General features: G+C 37.7%; 1 protein-coding gene and 1 long non-coding RNA gene across 3 annotated transcripts in view; one reads left to right on the top strand and one right to left on the bottom strand.

The window, feature by feature from the left end:
* Positions 1-1385: 1385 nt before the first annotated feature.
* On the bottom strand, positions 1386-19703 carry mvb12ba (multivesicular body subunit 12Ba). 2 transcript variants are annotated; one of them, XM_057352453.1, is made up of 10 exons: positions 19302-19703; positions 15948-16070; positions 11334-11441; positions 9582-9678; positions 8851-8980; positions 8455-8610; positions 6309-6394; positions 4401-4456; positions 4227-4286; positions 1386-3998 (listed from the first exon to the last, which is right to left on the bottom strand). In XM_057352453.1, the coding sequence occupies exons 1-10, from the start codon at positions 19350-19352 to the stop codon at positions 3912-3914; spliced, it is 954 nt and encodes a 317-aa protein (XP_057208436.1). In that variant the 5' UTR covers positions 19353-19703; the 3' UTR covers positions 1386-3911. The 2 variants fall into 2 exon arrangements, with proteins under 2 accessions (XP_057208436.1, XP_057208445.1); XM_057352462.1 differs by having other exon boundaries at positions 1702-3998; positions 19492-19702.
* Positions 19625-24603, top strand: part of LOC130565601 (uncharacterized) — a 26085-nt gene continuing 21106 nt past the window's right edge. Inside the window, exon 1 of the long non-coding RNA XR_008964390.1 lies at positions 19625-19735. This is a non-coding gene — a long non-coding RNA (uncharacterized LOC130565601). The remainder of the gene's footprint in view (positions 19736-24603) is intronic.

The following is a 24603-nucleotide window of genomic DNA, read 5'->3' as shown; positions in this document are numbered from 1 at the left end:
AAGGACCTGTACACAATTCCTGGAAGCTGAAAACATCCCAGTTCTTGCATGGCCAGCATACTCACCGGACATGTCACCCGTTGAGCATGTTTGGGATGCTCTGGATCGGCGAATACGATGGCGTGTTCCAGTTCCTGCCAATATCCAGCAACTTCGCACAGCCATTGAAGAGGAGTGGACCAACATTCCACAGGCCACAGTCAACAACCTGATCAACTCTATGTGAAGGAGACGTGAGGCAAATGGTGGTCACACCAGATATTGACTAGTTTTCGGCCCCCCCGGACCCCCCCAATACAGTAAAACTGCACATTTTAGAGTGGCGTTTTATTGTGGCCAGCCTAAGGCACACCTGTGCAATAATCATGCGGTCTAATCAGCATCTTGATATGCCACACCTGTGAGGTGGATGGATTATATCTGCAAAGGAGAAGTGCTCACTAACACAGATTTGTGAACAATATTTGAGAGAAATAGGCCTTTTGTGTACATAGAAAAGGTCTTAGATCTTTTGAGTTCAGCTCATGAAAAATGGGGGCAAAAACAAAAGCGTTGCGTTTATAATTTTGCTCAGTGTATGTAATGGAGAATGTCTGCCGTGTAAAAGAGAATTTTCAATTCAAGTTTCAAGACGGTTTCAAGGACCACATAAACATGGTCTTGGTCAAAACCTGAAGTCCTGGTTTAGATCTGAATTTCTGTTTCAGGTAAAGAGAACAATTAATTTCTGATGTAAGAAAGAGAACAATGATCTTGACTTCAGGTCAAGTAGCTTTCCTTTCATCTGAACTGCATGATATTGCTGGAATCAATGCTGCAAGAATCGAGCATTTAACAGGACAAAAAGATTTCGGTCAAACTCCAAGAGCCTTATAATATTTTCAGCAATATGTTCCTAAGACATTTGCTGTAAGGCACAAACAATGATGCACAAAAAGCACTGATAAATAAGCACCCTGAAGTTGCTAAACAAAAAATGAACAGCAGAATTAAGAGAAAATGAAATAACCTTTGCATGTTTTTTTAACAGTTCAAGAGTTGTCTATAAACAAGCTTTGGTGCAACCTTTCTTCTGCCATTAAAAGCCGAAACAACAGCAGCACGTGAGCAGGTTTTATGCCTGATATCTTGAAAGTGTCTCTGTGGTTTTGTGCACATGTTCATCTAAATAAAGTGACTTGTCAAAAGGCCACATGAAGCTCAAAACACATCCAGTAAATGTGTTTGTGACGGTTCCATCACAGCTGGGAGTCGGGCAAGACGCCACCATATCAACATATACGGAAAATGCTTCACGAAACAAAATATTTGGCTAAAGATTAGCAATGGATTATTAAATGATACACTTCTTTAAATACAGTAATATATCCAAATGACACACTTCACATTGAACACTGAGAAATTTTAGGGCAACAAAGTAGAAGGCATTCTACTTCGACAAACATTGCAAAAAAATAATTAAAGACATTTAACTCTTAAACGGATAATTTCACACAACGTCTAGCATCATTTACTTACAGTCATGTCAGCCAAAACTCTTTCTGTGAAACACAAAAGATAATATTTGGAAAAATGCCTCTGATTAAAACGGAAGCCAAGGAAGGCCAACGTCGTCTAGTTACCAATATTTTTCAAAATATTGTGTTCTGCAAAAGAAAGACATACAGATTTTACATGACATGAAGGTGAGTAAATGATAAAAAAATAAAGTAAGTGAACTGTGCATAAAAGCTTACTGTAATTCTCATTTACGGATATTAAAATGATTGCAAACTCATTACTCTGTTGTTCAGAAATGCATGAAGTTTATAGTAACTTTATAATGAAGCACAAAAATCAAACCAGCAGTTAACTCTGGCATTCACATTTGTGAAATTCAAATCAGTTCAGATGACAAACACAGCGGGTTCATAAAGAAGTCAAAACAATGATTTTTAACTGGATGATATACATTGAACAGTTTAGAAAACGGTAAACGGGCTTACTCATTTACGCAGTGCAATAACTAAACAACAGATTTTATTTGTTCGTGTGACCAAAAGGGATGGGGAGACAACAATCTAGCGATACCCCTAAACATTTAAATTAGTCTTTATATAAAATTCTTAAATAATTCAACAAAAACTGTTACATTTAAAAATAAACCATGTCATGCTAAAGAACTATATACCGCTGCATGATCAATGGGCCTTTAATTGAAATGAAGAAATATGACTAAAACAACTTAAAACAACTGTGACCTACATAATAACTTCAGTTCAGTTTCTCTAATTTGTTTGTAAACTGTAGTTTGTGAATGAATCATATCAGAGATGAGATGTTAGTATTCATTTCTACCTCGTGGTGTTTTAGATCTAAAGGTCTCCTATGGCTGTTTCCAGATATATTAAATCATTACTGGATTCAAAATGAAACTTAACAGGAATAAACTCAACAGAATATTTTGACTGAATCCTGAAAAAAAACACATTAAAACACACACGAATAGCACATAAGGTACAATTGGCCAACCTATCATCACTGTCAAAGGAAAAGCTTAGTGGTAAGACTCTTGGGCGGTTGACTCACGATAAACCTCAAACCCATGGGAGTGTGTGAGTCTCACAGTGAAAAGGATTGACGTCTTCACTTATATAAACACTCTCACCTGAGATGGCTGAAAAAAATACACTGAACTTCCACCATCACAAGAACACAGCAGCGAGAGCAGAACTACCTCAGCTGCTTCTTGGACGAATGTGGAGGAAAGGCCAATTTTCAGCTCATTCTTGAAAAAAGGCAAAGAACTGGATTATACTTTATCCCAAAAGCAAGAAATTAGCTATTTAATTTTGCATAAGGAAAAAGGACATCCTTAGCACACTATGATTTCTTGCGTTTTGACTGAAATGCCAAAAAACATATTAGAACAATCCTATTTGTAAATAATAAATTTTGCATTTATGAGACTGTTCATATTACCGTGAAAATGTGCTAAAAATAACGTCATAAATTGATGATTTCCTTAATGCAAAAGCTTGAAATTGTAATTGATTTTGGGATAAAAATGACTCCACATATATTCACATTAAAAAGGTGAACTTAAATGCGTGAAATGTCCAGATACAAACAATAGTCACCTGCTCGAGCACCATTTAACATTTACAGAAGGATGAAAATTAGTCATATAAAATATGTCAGGGTTGACAAGAAAAAAAATCCATCCAGACGTCACGAAGACGAAAAGAGAAAACAAGTAACAGACGGTCTAAAAACATCGCATTCCTGATTCATCGCTTGTCTATGTACGAGGCTTTGTTTAAAGTTGGAGTGTTTTGATCGAAATTCTTTTTTAAGACGAACACAAAAACATTGAAATGCTTCAAAAGTCCTGTAACAGTGCAGAGAACTGGGCTTCATTTCCGAAGCCCAGAAACAAACAAACGACTTGTGTCATGCAGTCGCTGCGGTCTCAAGAAAACCTCAAGCGAGCAAACGAACAAAGAGAGACAAACGACACAAAATAAAAACCATGCACGCTCTGTCAACTCGGAAATCCTCCAAATTCGTCTCTTCAGAAGGTCACTAACAGTCCGGAGGTCAGATTAAACACTTTCATGTCAAAGATACACATTATAGAGTTTCCACAAGCATTCCATTCAGTCCCGGTCATCCAAATGCGACCGTAGTGGTTTCGATCGGCTGCAGTGACGGAGCTCCTCATCGTCTTCAAAGCTCTTTATGAAAAAGCAGCATTAACTCAAGAGAGACTAAACTTGACCACAGGAAATGATTTCAGTTTGTTTTTCAAAGAAAAAGTGAACACCACATTCTTCCCTCCAGCGAACGTTCACATTAGTTTTATGTTTTGAGAAGACTGCTCATATCAGAACTTCAGAAGTCAGTATCTTCTCCTGCTTCTTCCTCCAGCGTTAGGCTTCAGATCCCAGCGACGTTCTGGTGGGACTGGGGGGCAGACGGGCCGCGGCACTGTGCTCCGTTCTGAAACTGTATTCATACTGACACACAGAAAGAGACAGACAGAAGAAATGAAGCAGACCGTCTGCGAGTGCATTTCTTAGCTAGCACTGACCTCTAGTGGCAAAAAGCAAAAAAAACAGTTCTCCGTTAACTCATAGTTAACTTTAACAATAACTTAACCATTGTAAAACCATTTGAACGATCTTACATGTTTTACTATTTCCTGCTATGATTACACCATTGTTTTTCAGTTGGCAGACTCTCACCTCTTTCTCAATCTCTGCTAATGTCTTGATCCTGATGCCCATCAGATCCACCTGCTCCAGCTACACAACAAACACATATTTAAAGACATCACATCTATACACTTGTTGCCATGCTTGGTTGAATACAACCTATAGAGCTCAAGCTGATTTCTGATTGGTTGTAAACAGACTCACGTCGCTGGAGGCACACGCAAACTTCTCTGAGATCATGAAAGGCACTCCGTCCATAGCTGCAAAAAGAAAGCACACGATAACTTGCGTTTCATTTATTTTTCAAGCGCGTGACATGAAAATCATGCTACATAAAGAAGAGCTGTTGTGATTCATCACTAAACACCATCTGGCAGATTTGGATCGTGATGAGAGTTTATAACGAGTCATGATTCCTCACGCCATCACAGACGTGCTGATGGGATTTCAGAGGGGACGATTACAGCGCAGAGCAAATATTTTAGCATAATGATGGGTAATCTGTACAACGACACTCTTAAAAAACAAAGGTGCTTAAAGTCCCAGTGAAATAAAAAATTACAATACCCATTTTTTCATGAATTATTGCAGCGTTTATTGTAAATAGTTTATCAATGCGGGTCATTCTCTTTTCAAAAATCGTCTGACCTCATAATCTTTAAAAAAGCACTTCTGACCTGTAATGATTATTCATCTTAAATGACTTATGTTAGACGGCTTGGGCGGAGCATCCGTTAACTCGTTAACTCCTCCCCTTCAACTCTTCTTCAGTCTGTTGCCAGTTCCATTTCCAAATGCAACAGCTGTTTTTATACATCCAATCAAATCGCAGAGAAAGACGAAAGCCACACCCACTATTTTTCTCATTCAAAATTCCATTTCACTCTGAAATGCGTCAAAACACGGAAGTAAAAACGTTCGCAAATTCACAGCGATGCCATAGAAGAACCATTTTTGGATCCAAAAAGAACCATTCAGTCAAAGGTTCTTTAAAGAACCATCTCTTTCAGGCATGCGATCAGCCAAGGACAAAAAAGAAGCAAGACTGCACGCACCCTAGCCCAACCCCAATCCCCCCCAAAAATAGTCTTTCATGTTACTAATTAAATGTTACATGATTAAAAACAGGCAACTGTTTGCCAAAAATAGATATTTTTCACTTAGCAACACAAAAACAAACTATTATAATTACCCATTTTGGAAATATCAGTTCAAATGTTTATTAGTTTAACAGTCACCTAAACAATATTTAATAAAACAGGTTGATGCTTTGTGCAAATATCTTATGCTAATGTCAAATAAGATGGCATTAACAAATGTCTACACTTGAATAGTCTATATTAGGCCAACTTTTAATTTGATTGGTAATCAGCAATAATTCATTAACAGACTTCCATACACAGCCACTAGATGACACATCTACGTCATTTATACAGCGTTCGTCCGCATTAATCCGCATGTAATAAAAGTATTTGAAAAACGCTGCATGTTGCGGTTATAGTTGCAGAATGGCCTATTTTAGTCTCTGTATATAGATAATGATATAATGTTAAAGCATTTCATATAGACGTCTCCACTTCCAGACTCGGGATTTTCTGTATACGCTGTTCAGTTCCCCACTTAATAAAAAAATGACACCACATGCTTTTTTGAGTACCAAAACAGTTGTGTTTGGCGTCTATTTTTCACGGACTCTCTGGATACATAAACATAACTCACGACATGATGTTCTGAATGAAGCAGTCGCATTTATAACAAGCGTGTGCATGACACAGAGAGCGAAGCAAGGTTGGCCGGCTGTGTGATGACTACGGGCACATCCCCAAACCTCTACCCCCCCAATCCCGTCACGAATTAGAGGGTCATCGGTGCAAAATAAGATTTTAATAAATGCAAGGTCTGAATCACACCATCTGCATTTATTTGGCTACAAGGTTTCATTTGATAAGGTTGCAATCCTCATCAAGGCTAAAATCTCTCTGTAAACAATGTGTAAATCTGTTTTTATTCTCTTTATCAATAGACATTTCCTGTAAATTAAGTTAAAGATAAAATACTGAATATGATCTGAAAGTGAACTAAAGGTGATCATGTGTGTCTTGTGTGTAGTACCAGAGATGGCATAGAGGTTCTGGTGTTCAAAGTCTGGTCTGGTTGTGCTTTTCCTGAAACATGCTGGCAGGGTCATGGATATGTGCCTGAAAAGAAACACATTACGGTTATTACCAAACAACCGTTGTACGATCTGTCTGCGAAGCTTCTCCTAACTTATGTTTGCAAAACTTTCAAACCATATAAAACATCACAGTCAGTATTTTCCTCATCTGGCAGCTTTAATGAAGACTGAACGGCCTACATGACGTGTCTGATTATTCTCTGTAAATCATCATTATTTTTAGGCCTCGTGTGATTTGCATGTTAAGACCTTTGACTTTGAAATGAATCAAATTGTTTCTACCGATGGAAACATCTCTTTCTTTTATTCTTTAGTTTTATTTTGGTTTTCAATTGCAATGCTTGTAATCGTTGGGTATCACAAAAACTGCAGACATGGGATAGAGGTCAAATACTTCCTCACAGAGATACATGTTCTGATGCGTCAAGGTCGAGGTCAAGTCAAGTATTATCCCCTTAGTACGAGAGCATTATTGCCCATTTGTTTCACAGCCGGCAGTAAATAGACATAGTTACAATACAAAGAATGTTCTATAGACGGTTTCATCAGACGCACGTGCCTGGCCTGACCTTCTGGTTTGTGTTTGATTATAATATTACAATTTATTTTATTTTATATTTAATTTATATTACATTAATAGTTTATTATATTAAATTAAATTAACACTCCTCAACCGTTATAGATTCTTTGCGGAGATCTACAGGAAGTATATATGTGTAAATTTTGAGTAATTTGCATGTAAAACGGACCTTCCAGAAAACTTTACTCCAGATTCACAAATACTTCGTAAACGTCAGATTTGATAGTAAAATGTGTGTATGTTAATGAATTCCAATCGCTCGTAAACAGGGCGGCGTGCACGCTCATTCATAATTAGCATCATCTGCGCCTCTGCACTACAGCTACGCAAATTAGGTATCTAGGAATGCTGGAATCCTCTGGACTTCATTCTCTGGTTTGGCAACATTATTGCATAAATGCATAATAGGTTATATGCTTACCAATAAATTAATAAATTAAACTGTGTCCACCAAAGCGTTTTTGGACAAATAATACCTGGTGCTCTTCTGAAAATAACCAGTTGGTGGCGCTTGAGAGCGCTTCGGAAGCACTGCGCGTTTTTCCGGAGACACGTTGGTTGCTGTGATTTGGAATATTCATGACAGTTACATGTTACTAGTGTCTTATTTTAAAGAATATTGCGGAATAGACTGTTATAAAAATGCAGTAACCAGCAATATTAACTTCTCCATTGTTGTGCATGACGGTTGGTCAATGTAGTGTTTGTGATTGGACGGCTGTGCAAAAAAGGACAGTGACGGGCTCTGCGTTTTACCCAAAGTTAAAGAGTAAAAAATGATAAAAGACAGGGCAAAAGAACGCGTGAAATAAAATACACAGTGCATCAAAATGCAGTGTCATCAGTTTGTCTAAAAGAATACAGAACGTTGGAATATTTTACGCACCATTTACACGTGGTAAGGAGCAGGTGTACATTTCTTTCGTACCAACTAACATTTTGAAAATACGAACATTTTCATGAATCCGAAGATTTATGTCAAGACGACTTTACGAACGATTTACACAAAAAATCGTTCTGCTCGCGTTTCATGAATGAGGCCCAATGTTTGTTTATGTTGCAACTTGCTGCTGCTAAAACCATCTATAAAAAGAGATGATATCACATGTGTATCAAGAGCAGACAGACAGACAGACGGGAAGTGGGAGGAAACCGTGAAAAGGAAACAGCTGGAAATCTGAAAACTTCCTATGACTGAGACCCCAAGGACTCAAAACACCGAGACATAAAACAAGCCGGTAAACAGATAGCATGAGAAAACCCAACCCAATACTGTATCTATTATACATCAAACTAACACTGTTAGCAGAAAAAAAACGTCATTATTCACAACAAAACCTCACGACCACGCCGGATTAAACGTAACATCACTTCCTCGTTTCTATTCCCGCTCTCGGTTTCTCTCATTCGGTCTCTTTCTGTTTTGCAGCTGCGGCGACACATTCACTCCAAACTTGTTTACGGCTCAATTACAGATTTGTTTAGACCTCACACACACATACTTGGGCAGAACGGGGGCTGGAGTGGAGTTGGAGTTATTCGTGACAGTCTGGATGTTGTTGGTATTGGCGGTGGAGCTGTTGTTCTGGACAGGTGAAGATTCTTGGGTCCGTGGCACCTTTCCCATGCGATACCAGATGCCCATATTGTTCAGCTCTCTGTGGAAATACACCATTCAAATCCAACTGAATCAGAGTCGCTCGCACAAGATGAGCAACACAGAGGCCCAAACAGCTACTGCTATTTCAAATAGTTTGAAATCACTGAATCGCCAACAAGATCGATACACGTTTTACAAAGTTTAACATGACTAATGTTCCAACCGAACAAAAAGTTACGGTCTTTTGAAGATCATGAAGACTATCTAGGTCACATGACCTGTAGGATGAGTTACTGACCCGATGAACGTATACTGTGGAGGTGCCTGTTTGGATCGTCCTAAGATTCGGATGTCACAGATGGCCGCTTCAGTGGAATCTCGCGGGATGAATTTAATACATAACCTCCTCTTCCTAAACGCTGGCTCTTCTGGAGACACACAACAGCAGCAGATGAAGAAAGTGAAAGGGAGAAAACACCAAGAGATCAGGGTGAGTGCTCACAGTATGAAAGAGGATCATTTCACACAATCAATTCATTATTTATGACCAGAATGAAACGAAATCCACAAGGAAGGCCATTTCATTCATGCCAGACATCAGACTTCATGTCTGAAAGCAGAGCAAGAATACTTTGGTTTATTTATGCTCTGATAACGGTTTCATATCGAGTGACCACATACAGTTTTCAAGGAGTGTACAAACTCCAAATCGTGGTGTGAAATTATATAAGTCAGATGATGAAATATTGAACAAAATGGCATCATGTTGGTAACTTCAAATCTTTGAAATCTATATTATTATGTGATGTTTTGTCTTTGGAAACCAATGAAATTGGTTTGTGTTTAGCTGAAGTCATGTACATATGGGATGAGAACTATTTCTAGGATTTATATTCAATTTTACTCTATGACACCTTGCTAATGGATTATATAAAATCTTCTTAATGTCAAAAGAGAATTCATGAATTACTGTATTGGCAGGAAAATCTAGTTTAAAGCAAACAGTTGAGAGGAGAAACAGGCGCTTACGTGTGTCCACAGTTTCCTGAATAGGAATAAATCCCACGGGCAGCGTGTCCTTGATGTCGATGAGCTTCATGTCTACAAGCACGTTTCCTAAATGACTCTGGAGAGATATACAGGAGAATTACTGGCTGGAAAAAGTGAACAGACATCAAACGCTCTCAAAATCTCTCCTGAAACCCTTTTGTTGTAAAGCATAAAACTTCAAAGTTGAAAATGATTTACGGACGTTATTACAAGATACGCTTTGTATTAGAGACCATATTACACACATCATAATGTTTTCGGTCCATACAAACACCAGTTTTTACCTTCCCATCGATCTTTGTGTGATGTCTAGTTTTTGCTACTGGAATGGTAGCAAATACGTGGAATGATGGGATCTGTTGTCTTCAACTCCACCTCTGATGGCCATCAATCAGATGGGAACGAGACATCATGTTAGCGGATGAGGTAAAGTAATAAAGTTTTATAAATGTTGCGTATAATTGTGGTCCATAAATAATAAGTGACTGCTCGAAACAAGCTAGTGGTTTGCTAGACACTACTTCCGCATTTGTCCACAACACTGTTGTCATGCGGTTTCTACGTCAGTAAAGGCGGTAACAAAGGGTAACGCGGATATGACGCCATTGACAGGCGACTGCACAGCCCCGTGTCACTGTTTAGAATGGCGAGTTTCTCACGATTCTCATGAAGTAGTTGGGAACATTTGAGATATTGTAAGTACTCGGCTGAACAAAATATATAACACTGACCTAGTGGTTTTTGGATATTTTACTGCAAAATTGTTACAAAGTGCACCTTTAAAGTCCCAGTGAAATTAAAAATAATAAAAAGTTGGCCTTATTAAAAATAAATAATAATGCCTATTTTTCATAAAATATTGCAGTGTTTATTGTAAATAGCTTACCAATGTGGGTCATTCTCTTTTTAAAATTCATGTCCCCTCGTAATCTTCAATTAAAAACTGAAAATGCGCTTCTGCCCTTTAAGTGACTACCCATCTTGAATGACGGCTTGGGTGGGGCATCTGTTAACTCCTCCCCGTCAACTGTCAGTCTGCTCCCAGTTCCATTTCAAAATGCAACGGCTGTTTTTATACATCCAATTAAAACAAGCCACGCCCACAATTTTTGATCGATCGCAACTTCCGGATCACGCGGACTTTAAGGTCTTGTTAAATTCAAAACCATAAAAAGTGGCAGGGACACAAAAATGCTCGTCAAATAAATTGACGAAATATAGATAAAGAAAGCGAGCGGTGGTTTTCCTGTGCAACAGAATAAGTTCAGGACTTCCTGTGGGTTTTATTAAATGTGCTTTGGTAAAAACACATGCTATACTACTCTAAGGTTTAGAGAACCACACAAAATTGGTGAGTTCAGATAAATTGGAAAAATTCTAAAAAAAAAAAAAGTTAAGACGCTAACCATAATGCATAATATTACAAATATTAAGCGAAAGTTCTTTCTGCTTGAGGTTTCATAAGATCACAGAAAATGAAGAAATCTTCAGCACACATCACTGGTGCTGTGGAAGTGGTTTTGTTTTCATGAACAAAGAAAATGGCTTAAAACGGCAACTACGATAAGATCTTGCTTCACATTACAGAGATCTCATCAAACGCATTACATTATCTAAACAGAACAAACTCTAGGTTGTGAAAGCATCGTTCCCTCTGTTCTGCCTTTAAACTGATATAGAATAGAGATGATAGACATTGTATTTATAATACAGAACAAACAAATGACTCACGTTCTCTTTGGAGAAGGCTCTGGTGAAGCACAGATAGCGGGTCACCTTGGATTTGAACAGCCCATCTTTCCACAAGTCTGCATCAATCCCATCTGTAGTTTGTGCAACCTACCAGAACCAAACAACAACACAAATGATTTCATTGTTTATCTAGATTTTTCCAGTTGATAAGAGTTACTTTCGGTTACTCTGAGCTGTTTAATAACTCACAGAATAATTCATACAAAAAACACTCACGTTAATGACCATCAGATGTGATTGAGTTACGAATGTAATCAAGGCTAGTCATTTATAACAGACTTCAATTAGATCCTCAAGGAGCCATGAAGAAATTCTGAATCTTAATATTGACATTACGAATTAGGAATGGGTCTGGAGGGTCTCATCTAATAACTAACTAGTAGTAGGGGTGTAAATGTGACAGTTCATCACGATACGATACGATGCGACATCAATTTTCGCCGCCAGTGATACGATATTTGCCGATACCTCTGTAATTTCTGCGATACGTTTGCGATTAGATTCATTTATTGATATTTTGATATTTACATAAGCAGCTACGATTTTAATAACTCACAAATGCAACCAAAATATATAAAACAAACGTTTAATTAAACTCTTTGAAAATTGCACACTCTCTGTCTGTCCCAAACAGGACATTTACAACAACAAACTTAGACAGATGTTACTTAAGGAATGAGGACGTAGAGAGTGTCAAACTAAAGGTACCTCATATCGATTCTTTACGTGTGGCATCGATGCATCGCATCGTTAGAAATTTACGCATCAATCCATATCAATGTATTGTTACACCCCTAACTAGTATATAATTGCATATTGCCTCTTATTTTTGCATCAAATAGCCAATGACATGCTTTCACTAAATTATACCAAATACTAAGAATCCTCACATACATATATCATTTCAACTCAAACAGTTATGATAATAACACAAGTCAATGCCATTTAAATTTTTATTACAACTTATATTTAGAAACATGTTTACAGACATTCAGACTCTATTGTATATACATACACACAGACTATTTAACTTTTTGTCCTCTGATTCTGCACCTATAGTCCAGTCTGTTCTCACCTAGCTTTACTTCCAGGTCAGTGCACACAACACAAGGCAAAATTGGTAAAGAAAGAGGAAACATTACACACAAGACCTGATGGGTAAGAAGTGCATTAAAGGGACCAAGACTTCAAAAAGCATCCATTTCCCATTTTCTGTAGTATTACGCTTTGTCACTCACTGAGTGTAAGTGTCAATTGCCTTTACCATATAATGTACTAATAATTGACTTAAACAAGGCATCCAACACGGATTCATGAGCCTGAAACATTGCTTAACCCTAAATTAAGACACTTACTGTAACTTCAGCTTACTTAAAACTAGGGCTGGGCGATATGGCAAAAAAGCAAACTCGATAGTTTTTTTCTATATTGATCGATAACGATATTTATTTCGATATATGTTTAATAAAAAAACTGTATTTAAAAGAATCTATTTTAAATACAGTTTATTAACAAAAGTTAACCTTTAACCAGTTAAAATTCAATTAAATTAATGCACTGTTGCAACACAGAGGATATTAGGCCATAAACAACATGTACCAGTTCATTCAGTCTCATTTTGACTCAATTGACTCGTTAAGTAAAGGGAGTGTTCATTCAGTACATTCAACCAATGAAAGGGCTCCGTTACTGTGTACATTCGAACGCTATTGGCTCAGCACCTGCGCACATACATAATGCTGCAATAATATCTTGCTCGAGTAGTGGGAATCCATTCAATGCATTCAGTGAACCTTAGTCTTTCAAAGACATCTCACATAAACTGTAGCACATTTCTTTAATCATGCAAGCATCTTACATACAAGGTTCACACTTTAATGTGCACACAAACTCACTTCATTACATCTCTGATCTGTACAGGGCAGCGCTGGTTTGTTTCATATGCACCAGCTCATGTTAGCAGATATGTTAACGATGGATATAAAAACGTTTGTGCTTGAGTTTCGAAGTAACTTGCAATTGCGCCTCAAGTTTGTTTTGTTTAACCGGCGATTGCCAAAAAAATAAGACACTTGATAAACCGCGTGATGACAACTCAAGGTTAGTTTCACCTTTGTTTCCGCTTCCAGTCATGTTTTCCTCCTCATGTTGAGTTTTCTTTGCCAAGTGCAGTATGAAATGGACTTTGTGCTTTGACGCGCATGATAAAAGCTGCACGCTGACTGACTGTTGTTGCGTTTATTTCTGCGTTCTGTTAGACTGTAAGATTAATCCATATCGAGTCAAAATGCCAATAGCTTATCATCGTTTTTTAAATACATTCTATCGCGATTCGATATGATATCGTTTATCGGCACAGCCCTACTTAAAACTACTGAAGTGGAGTTGCTTTAGATAAAAGCATTATACTGACGGCTTCGTTCTCAACATGAATGATGCTCGCCGTACAAACACTGCTGTTTTCATGTTATGGTGCTGTGGATGCCTGTCGTTGTTATGCGGTTGCTTAGGTGATCCCAGTGTTTTTGGGTTGTTATGCAGTTGGGGGTGGGACGGAGAAAAACCCCAAGAATCAACCAATCAGTATCTTGAGACACATTGTACAAACACATCCACAACACAATCCAATGATGAGTACGTTTCATTAAAAGGCAAAAAAATCGTAATAGGGTCATGACGTAGTTTCGTTGATCAAGCATTTCCGGGTGCCTTCTCTTCAGATTAATATTTATTTTTAATTTGTTTTTGGTTTAAACGTCTGAAATAAGGTATGCGGTTAACACAAGCTCAAGATATTTTCATGTTTTGCTTTACGACACACCAGAAATCTCACTGGTGATCTTTTCAAGCTTTTGCATGTCTTGGAAAACGGTGCTAACATGGGACTAGAGTCATTATACGTTATCGTGCATAAAAACCTCTCAAATAATGCCAACATGGCAACAAATCCACCTTATCAGCCAGGGAAAATATTTGTAATAATGAGTTAATAAAGAGTTGTTGGAAGGTGTTGAGCAACCATGGTGTAGTTTGTTTACAGTCTAAGGTTAACTTTTTTCTGGTGGTTGTATTAAAGCTTCAAAATTCATGAAGATTATCTTGAAGGACAAAACATAAAAGTATCGTAAACTATTCTATATCTATTTTTTGCGATAATCCTGCTGAAAACATCATGTTGTTTTTTTTGTCAAAAGAACCAGTGTAATGCTGACTTCCGGGTTGGCGTACAAAAATGAAGTCATCATCAGTGAAGCAGTCTACACCACAGATTTTGGATGTCTGATAAGGCATATAATTCCAATAAAGAGCTTTAAGGTCTCCAGGGGTCAACTTCAGACATCTGCAGTTTGATGCTTAACAGACACAACGACACAAGTGTCTCGCTGTCAGCGCTGGAAACAACAGATCTCTCGCTCTCTCTGGGTCTGATTCATACTCCGTTTGCGTGTAGACTACAACGATTCTGCTTTTAACAGACCCAGCTTTCACACACGCTAGCGATTCACACAGGACACAATGTTCAATTGTGTGCTGTGGTGACAACAGTGACTGGGACAGCCAAAAGAAGCGACAATCCCACTGTGGCTTCTGTTGCCAAAGTACATTATTCAAAGCCATTTATGAAAAAAATGTCAAATGTAAAGAAACAGATCAGCCAAATGTGAAAAACAGCTGGTAAACATCTCAAGGGGAAGCTTACGTAAATACATGAGAAATACACCCGAGCACAAGAGTTTGCCCATTACTTCAGCCAAACCCTTTCTTAAAGAAAGACCTCTCCTCGGTCCCGGCTGAATTCATTGTGTTGATGCTCAAATAGCTGCGAGCATTTCAAAGTCAGGTGGTGGGAAATAGCTCCAAAACGCACAGATCGTATTTCTGCCTCTGAACTGTGGCCGCCCGCCCCGTCAGGGATTTTCTAAAACTGAGGGTGTGAACGCTACAGTCTGTAAGTCTAGAGAACATCCAACACACCACTTCCATTACATATATCAATTATTACACAAGACCCTTCATGTTAGATCAACAATATCACATGAGACAAGCACCTAACGTTTTAAAGAGGGAACACAATACATCCCATAATGCATTGTGAGTGATGTCACATTAGGTAGCGTTATTCTTGGCCAGCAACCCGGCTGTAAAACTCAATTTTCAAAACTCAAGTAACACAAGCTGATGGCTTCACTCGAGGTTTTGTCTTAGAAGACAATCCATAACGGCCCATATTCCTCATAAATGGGCACATGAAAATGAAAATAAACTATTTTATGTTCTATAAAAAGGCATCCCTTCCTCATTTGTTGGGTATAATTGCTTTAGGTTTGCGCATTTTAATTCACAGAAATCCTACAAGACTTGTCGTATTACTGTCGTCCTTTTTTTTGTCACATCCACAATGCATGTTACACTTTTTTTTCTGATGTTTAGACTCTATCAACAAGGGTTTACTCAAATATAAACAAGATGGGTTAATATATTGGTAACAAATACATTCTCTGAGCATTTTTATGTCACGTCCACAACACAAAATGTCATGTCCGTAACACTGGATTTGCCCATCTGTATAAGAGCGTGAGGTCCGTCTCTTACCACGTCATAGCTGGTAGGCGCTCTGTTTCTTGAAGCCACAACCCCAACACCAGTAATGGGGTCCATTGGCATCTCTGGGAGGGCGTCTGAAAGGTCTCGTACTTCAGGCATCATGAAGGAATTCTGAGAAGACAAGAGGATTACAATCTTTACTTGCTAACCTGCAAAAACCTGCGAGAACCAAGACCATAAAACCACATCTGTATGACTGCAGCGTTTGGTTTGTATGATTGAAGAAAAGCATTGTATTATTACTATCATTTTACATACATCTATGAAAATATAACAGATGGTTACTTTACAAAAAGTGATTTTTTTTTCAAATGTTCTTAAATTAAACAAACTGATGAAATTTAAAGCATTGTTAAGATCTTTTGATTTCTGAGAATATAAAACAATGCCGAATACGGACTATAGGTGCATTAGCTATTTGAAAGCAAGCATCTGTGCACTAGTCACATTTACACAAGCCAACATTGAAACACGTCTTTGTGAGAAAACACAGAACAGAATAAAACACGACACTGCCAAAATATCAAGACGAATACACAAACGAAGCCAAGTTTGAACAGAAAGAATTGTGCTAAAGAACGGAAAAAGTGTCCAGACACAAAGCTCTAAAGAGTCTAGACGAAATTGTCCGTAGGACTTCTTCCTCTGCGGAACACGAATGGCGATCAAAACGCATCTATACAATTTTATTAAATCAGAACGGACAATGTTGAGCTGTATACACTCTCTCTGTGCAATATTTCTAGTCTTCTGAAACCTGGAGAGCAGGTCTGAGTCTTTTAACCCGCTCTGTCATAACACTCTCAAATTTATTTTGCATTTGTAAATAGTAAATGTAAAGTAATCTTCAAATTTGGCATGTAAAGATGGTTACAACCGGGTTTGATTTAAATTAAGTCCAATACCATTGCTTCTCACGTCTCACGAGTCACGACCGATAACAATGCTCAAAAATAAACAACATAAGCAAACACCAGACATTAGAAATCTGATATGAGAGAAAGAATTCTTTAACAATGACATGAATGTTTTGTTCCACAGATGAAAGTCATGCGGGTTTCTAAACAACACTTGATCATAGGCTTTTTTATTGGTATTGAAAATCTTGATGCCAAAACATAATTTGCAGGATCCTAAAATAAAGAAAAACCTTATTAATGTTGATAAACAACATGCTTTCGAAATGACACCGAACAAGAACGTTCTTGTGTGGCAAAACAAAGAAGTTGCACAACAACCACAGATCAGCAGATTAAACGGAGAATTGCTCGGCATGGGTGTGATAAGCATGAATTTGTGGAGCTATCTTGGCATCGCCTCATTTGTACTGAGTGCTTAGAGCCGTCTTTTTTATTTCTGTGCGTACAAGGACTAACGTAGTTGCATACAAATGAAAGCAGTGTTTGCATGGAGCAAGAAGCTTAGGAGGAACCTTGGAAACCAGAGCCAGTTTCAGCGCTTAAAAAGACGCTGTCAAATGTGTGGAAGGCATGGGAGCAGCCTGCAAAGAAGCAAACGGCAGACGGGGGGGATGAGAGAGAGGGAGGGAGACCACGTGAGATCAAACTGCGAGCATGTGAGAACTTCTCCGGAGACAAGAGAGAGTGTTTGAAAAAAGGTGTGACATGATAGTATTAGTCCCTGGAGTCGACAGAGAGAAACCCAAACAGGAATAGACAGCATTTGTTGACGGGAGAGGTATCTTGCTAAAAGTGAAATCGCGTTATTTAGGTAAATACAACCCCCCCCAAAAAAACTAGTTATATCTAACCAACTACCATAAAGTACAAAAGCAACAGTCTGAAACATAAGCGGGACAAGCTGTGAGATGTCCCTCAAAATCCAGGACAGATCTCATTACACAACACACGTGATGGCATGGCAGACGCTGCCGGTATTAATGTCAACTCACTTCTGAAAGAAACATCTGGAACCATGATGAAGACCATTTGTTCGTAAGCTTGTTCAACACTACGCCACCTCTCGAAGAAAACATGTTTGTTTGCTCAGGTGACAAAAGCAAATGCTGTCAGTAAGCAACACCGCTCCACATTCAACACAACATCTGACTGGATTTACTTTGCTAATACAACTTTCTGGTCTTATTGTGTGCATTTCATTAGTGCGTGCTGCTTTGTAATCTTTCATGGGAAAGATCTGAAACGTCTCATATTCACAATACCATATCACTTTGTCTCCAACCACAACAAACATCACGAAAGACAAAATATACAGTGGTCCATGATGACCGCCGCTCTCAGTTGCTGTAAAAGAGACAGTCTCTCGGAATAATGTTGATGCTTATATCATTACTAAAGCAACTCATGTAGATCCATCAGATACAGATGACAAAATCTGAAGAAACAGATTTCAGTCCAGAAAAATCCAAGTTTAAGTGGGAACAAACTAAAGGTCATGGAATAAGCAAACAAAGGTGGTAGAAATTTGGATTGAACCTGGGCTGTGACAGTACATCCAAATCCTGTGGGATGCATTAAGATCCACTATACAAATACCTACTACAAAGTTTAGTAATGACGAATTTGTAATATATGTCTGCATCGGATGAATACATAAATAACCAGTCATTTTACAATGAATGCATGCATTAAACCCATCACAACACGGGCAGCATTCAGCACTGACCACCATAATGGACCATTCAAACCCATATTACTCACATTACATAAAACAATGACACACTATCAGTCCAGTTTATGACATTTATTATCGATATTAGTGCAAAATAAATCAGCAAATTCAATTCCAGCTTTCTCAAAGATCAGATCACGATCTATCTGTGAATTTAATGAAATGTAAGGCTATGAAAAGGAAATTAAAACAACGTCTATACGTTGTGTTATTGTTGTCTTTACATCGATATCTGAATCATATACAAAGAAAACTTACGTGTCATTTGATCGTATCAAAATTTAACATCTCGACACATAGATAAGCACTGCTCGAAGTAATGAAGATAACAAAAACGTCAATTATATGACTATTAAGCTTTACGCCAATTTTCACTCTGCGATTCATAAAGCCGTTGAAACTATTTACCCACTTACGTTACTTCATTCAAATAATTTGACTCGGATTAAAATGCACGCCAGTATCTTTAAATTTTGCATACTTATTCATGTTTATCATAACACTGTCGGACAATTTTGTTAGCATTGACATTAGCCAGCTGGTTGCTAGGAGACTCCATAGAGATTCACTGCTTAGCCAGCCTGGCGTAACGTTAACCTAGCATGCTATCAGGCTTCGCCATTTCTTTAAAATCCAATTAATTATTTCCCCCCAAAACAACGCAACCGTTAAATCGCACATCTACTTAACTGTTAAATGCGGCAATGCGTCCTTCCTTTTCGGACAAAAGCAGCTTTTCATGACCCGCAGCGGTAGACAGGGATTGAGGGGAGGGAATGCGGCGGAATGAGAGCGAAAAGCCCAGCGGAGAGAGCGAGGCAGCGGCGGGGTTGCAGAAGAGCTAACGGAGCTAATGCTAATGCTAATGGACGACTCTTACCCCAGTGCGGTCAACAAACACACTTCACACGGACAGACAGACGCTGTGTACAGAAATAACGGTGTTAATTCCTCTTCTGTCTGTCGATATGGCTCACGGCTGGACTGTTGATATTCCCTTAATAGATTTAGTCCATTTTAAGCGGCACATTTCTTCCGTTTTTGCCAAAGTGGTTTAGGGGTCCCGAGAAGCTGCCATTTCCAACCAGTCACAGAGACTGAGTGAAGACGAGAGATAGAGAGAGGTAGGGTGTGTGTGTGTTTGTTTGTTTGTTCGTGTGTATGTGTCTGCTTCAGAAAAAAACTCGAATTTTAACTGTTTTTATTACAAATACCATAAAAACCATCAACTGTTTACCACAAAACCAATACAAAGTCCTTTGTGTTTTAGGTCCTATTCCTGTAGAATTGAATGGTTTTCTGTGTGGCACGTGCGGTATTAAGACAACAGGAGATGTGATTTAAACCTTTAATTTGGTATATTGTTTGTAATTGGTATATTGCTCCGCAATGATGTTTAAAAAAAGTTAAACATTACTTTTAATTTCAATAGGTTAATCATTCGAGGCATCACCATAACACCATAGTGAAAGGTGGTTTTAAAGGGATAGTCCACTCCAAAATTAAAATTCTTTCATCACTTACTCACCCTCAGGTTGTTTCAAACCTGTATACATTTCTTTGTTCTGTTGAACACCGAGAGAGAAATTTCGAAAAGTGTTTAGCAATTATCAGTTCCGGGACATCATCCACTACAATAGTAGAAAAAGTTATTGTATTTTTTTGTTCTGTTCAGCACAAAATTAGATATTATGAAGCATTTAGAAAAACAAAGAGTTCTCCAGAACTGCATATGGCTAACATTCTTCCAAACATATCTTTCTCTGTGTTCATCAAAACAAAGTCATTTATACAGGCATGAAATTACATGAGGGCGAGTAAATGATGACAGAATTTACATTTTTGGGTGAACTATCAATTTAAGATGGCATCTCATTGGCGCAGTGTGTGTTTTGCTTTGTGGAATTTAAACAGAGAAGACAGAACTAATGAGATTGTTGTGAGCAAATGTACAGGTTAATGTAAGAAGGATTACCTGGTAAATAGATCCCAGTACTTTACAAGTGTTGCGTGAGTTGACACTTCAAACCAAGTCTCATTTTTTAGTGTAAACTGCTATTCCAGTGGTGATTTACCCTTAGAATCCCTTTCAAGTCTTGCATTTTAGCCACAACTTTTTGTGCGTTTGCATATTTTTAGGCGCTCTGCTTGTCTTTGACAATACTATTGATTTGACATAAAAGCACATTATTGAACATTCATAACTGAACTCATATTGTTTGCATATTGTAGACATGCAATATACAGTAGATATTCAAATGTATCATATCACACGAAAGCATCATTTTCAGCCTGATTTTGTACATACATACCCATTCTACTCCGAGCCTGTATTCCATGTGGGTTATTTGTTAGCAGAATGGTATAAATAACCTGTCAGCTGTGCCCACTGATCTACAACCAGTTTGAGCGGTGCCATCTGGAGGGCCTGGCAGGCGTTATAATCTCTCTTTAATTACATTAGTCGTGCCATCGGTTACTGGGAAAGTGTAGGGCTCCCCAGAATTATGAATTATGTCTTAAGTCCCACAGCAGATGTGTGCCAGTGTCTGAGGGTAAATAAATGCTATATGATTTTCAGAGAAATAAGAATGGTCAGAATCATTCTGATCAGTTGGTCGGTGTCTGCAGGTCTTTTGTAAGCTGCGTGTCTGTAGTGTCATGTACGTTGAAAATATCAGCAACAGTTGAACACTTGTGACAGTTAACCTTTCAAGACTGAATTAAAATTTCACCATAAGTCAGGAGACCGTTTAAACACTTGGATCAATATAAAGCCTTATTTTTGGATGTAACAAAACGCTCAACACTTTTTGTGAAATATCAGAGATGATGTATTTCATTTGAAATGATGGTATTTCAGTAAATACTTCACTAGTGAACTAAACATTGAACGTATTTTAAACTCAATTTGATATTACATTTAATTTTCAAGTTATTTTAAAATCCACACTCGAGTGCTTTTTTGAATGTTGTCCTGCTGTTATGTGACCACCAGGGGGCGTCATCGACACAGCTGTGTTAAATGCAAGTCTTTCCAGCTCGTTCATGTGGGTTATGTATTTCACACTTTGTCTCTCATTTTTACCAATTCAACTCACCAGCTCGTGGGCAGAGCTCTCTGGGAAACATGTGAACACTGTCTAGTGGATGGAACACTTGTTTCTAGTATTTTTTACCGTACTTGCCTGGTTCAAAAACATACAGCTGGAAAAACAAATAAAATAGACTTTTATATCATCACAGTGGTCCGACCTACAACATGATGATCTGGTGCTGTGGGTGGCTGTTGCTATGGTGTGCTGTTTGTTGTTGTTGTTTGTCGGATGGCTCCTGTGGTTTTCTTGGTTGTTCTCGCCATGTGGTTTAATGTTACAAGTTACAACCCATGTGACTATGAAATTCAGGTCTCTAGTTATTACTCAGATCCATTCTTCTTTGTCAAAATGCTGGGTTATTTTCAACCTAGCGTTGGGTCAAAAAGAGTTTCTGAGTTAAATGAACCCAGTGGTTGGGTTTGTCCCTTTTTGACCAAACACTGTGTTGAAAACAAGCCAACGTTTTTAAAGTGCATGCATTGTTTTTTTAACCAAGCAGGTGAATGTTATAGAATACTTGGAAAAGTAATAACATTCCTCAACAAGCCACGTGATGTCTCATTTATGTGGTGTGGGGGGATTTATATGCAAAATTGTCAGACAGTGTTGCATATTAATACTTAAGATTAATAAATGATATAAAACATAGTGGTTCAGAAATGTAGCATAGCAGATGAGCACTTATATTTGTAATAATAATACTAAAAATCATTTGTCTGTATGTATTTTTTACACATTGCTTTTTAAAAGTGTTAGTGTTATTTTTCTTCTGATACCTGCTATATGATGTTTCTTTTGTTTTAGCGTTTGAAATAAAAGAGTCATGTCACGTTCGCACCATATACTGTATAATGTTCTCACTGTCCAGTTGGTGTGTAGGTTGTGTGGATGCATTTTCTGTTTTCTTGTTTATTTTTCTGACACAGAATTCTCACACCTACACCAGCGTTCCAAAAGCATTTTTATTTGAATGCTTACTTATGTTTGTTTCAAATCTGTAGTTGCATTATTAGTTTGATGTGCACATCTCATTCTGCTCTGTACATTATTTAATCTTTCTGCATTTGAAAATTCACACATTGTATACTGCAGTTAGATGTTAGTATCAATGTCCCTGTCAGTCGCTTTTGAAAAAATATCTGCTAAATGAATTGGCTAAAGTATCCGCATGTTCTCATTACCAAGTCATGTTTAAAGTGCGGACAGCTTTAATGTAAAGTGCACAACAAGGGATTTATTAGGCATCACTATAAAGATCATAAATAATTAAAACAAAGACTTCAAGATGCATTTCATCTTTTTAAAGACCCAATGAGCTGTTTTCTCTTCTGTGTGGACGTTCTACAAAGAAACATGTGGGATATTACAAAGAAAACAGCGCCAGTAGTTTAGATTTAACCAGTGTGTTTAAATGGCCACGTTAGCAGTCCGTGTGCATCATGGCAAACCACCCTTTGTGTGAGAGGTTTCTCTCAATCTGTAATGGGGTTATCAATCACACCCACAGTTCCCCGGCACACAGTGGTCAGAGGTCACCGCAGCCCATCGCCAATGTCAGATAAACCCTGATTTGACTTCTTTGTGACTGACGGCCCGGACTTATCAGAAACACCCCAAAGAGATTGTATTCTCTCAAAGCAGGCAAAGAAAATGCTGCCCTCCAGTTTAGACAAGGTGTTATATGGTTCATATTTCATTTCCTGAGAAACAAATGTGTATTTTTATAGTTTCTGAAAGACATGAGCCTACTAAATGAAAAAGATATATAAACAAAACAATAAAAATGTACACCAAAAAACATTTTCAGAGGTTTACGCCAACCTGACTTTAACTGAATGGTGTTGCCTTCATGAGCATCACTGAATGTTTCTATTGTAAGAGTTGTGTATGAGTCTCTTGATTGTCCTCAATGTAAACAGATGAATCTCAACATCATACAGTTACTGCTGGACATCAGTCAAACATACAGAAATGCAGAAAAAGCAAAGATTCTCGAGGACCTGGGTGATTGTTTTGAAGATCAGTGGACAGTTTAATAACTCATGACAAACAAGAAACCCTTAAACAGCTGACAAAAAATCAAAACTGTCATTGATTGAGGTATCATACTGTATGAATAATCAGGGGGATATAAACTTGACTATAGGCTGTTTTTAGAAATTCTGTTATTATTCTTTGGTGTGAACTTTGTTAAAATGTCTTTCTTAAAATAACTAAATAACAGGACTAAACAAAAAATCTTAAAACCACCTTAATTTTAAAAATTCCTCTTATTTTTCCCAAATTTTCAGCATTTTACAGATTCTGCAAAGGGGGATGTAAACTTTTGACTTCAACTGTAAGTATCAACTTAGTAAGATGTAGCTCCTAAAATTGCTCAGAATAAATAAAAACAGAATTGAAATAACTAATTGTTGAAATTATAGGGATGCACCGATATGCAAATAACATTATAATAATAAATATAATAAATAATATTATTTAACACTGGAAGCCGATAATTGTATATAGTATCTAAATATTAATATAACATTTTCTGAGACTGAAACAAAAGACAAAAAGTGGACAACTGCTTTTATTTGAAAACATTGACTGCAGAAAAAAAGGTAACCGTTAGTTCTCTTTTTTCCTGAAAATCATGTACCAAGCCTACTTTACGCTAGTCAAAGATTCTTTAACTAATTAACTTTTCTGGTATGTTTATTTAATAAACAAATTATAGATGTTCTTCCAGAGCAACACAGAAAGTGTTCTTGATAGCTACATGTCTCACTGGTGTCAAGACAGAAAGCATTCAGACAACAATCGGCATTTAAAATGTTTTTCTCTCTCTCTCTCTCTCTCTCTCTCTCTCTCTCTCTCTCTCTCTCTCTCTCTCTCTCTCTCTCTCTCTC

The sequence above is a fragment of the Triplophysa rosa genome, linkage group LG2 (assembly GCF_024868665.1).
Source record: "Triplophysa rosa linkage group LG2, Trosa_1v2, whole genome shotgun sequence".
Taxonomy (NCBI): Eukaryota; Metazoa; Chordata; class Actinopteri; order Cypriniformes; family Nemacheilidae; genus Triplophysa; species Triplophysa rosa.
Note: the sequence above shows the minus strand (reverse complement) of the source record. Positions and strands in the feature narration are given on the sequence as shown.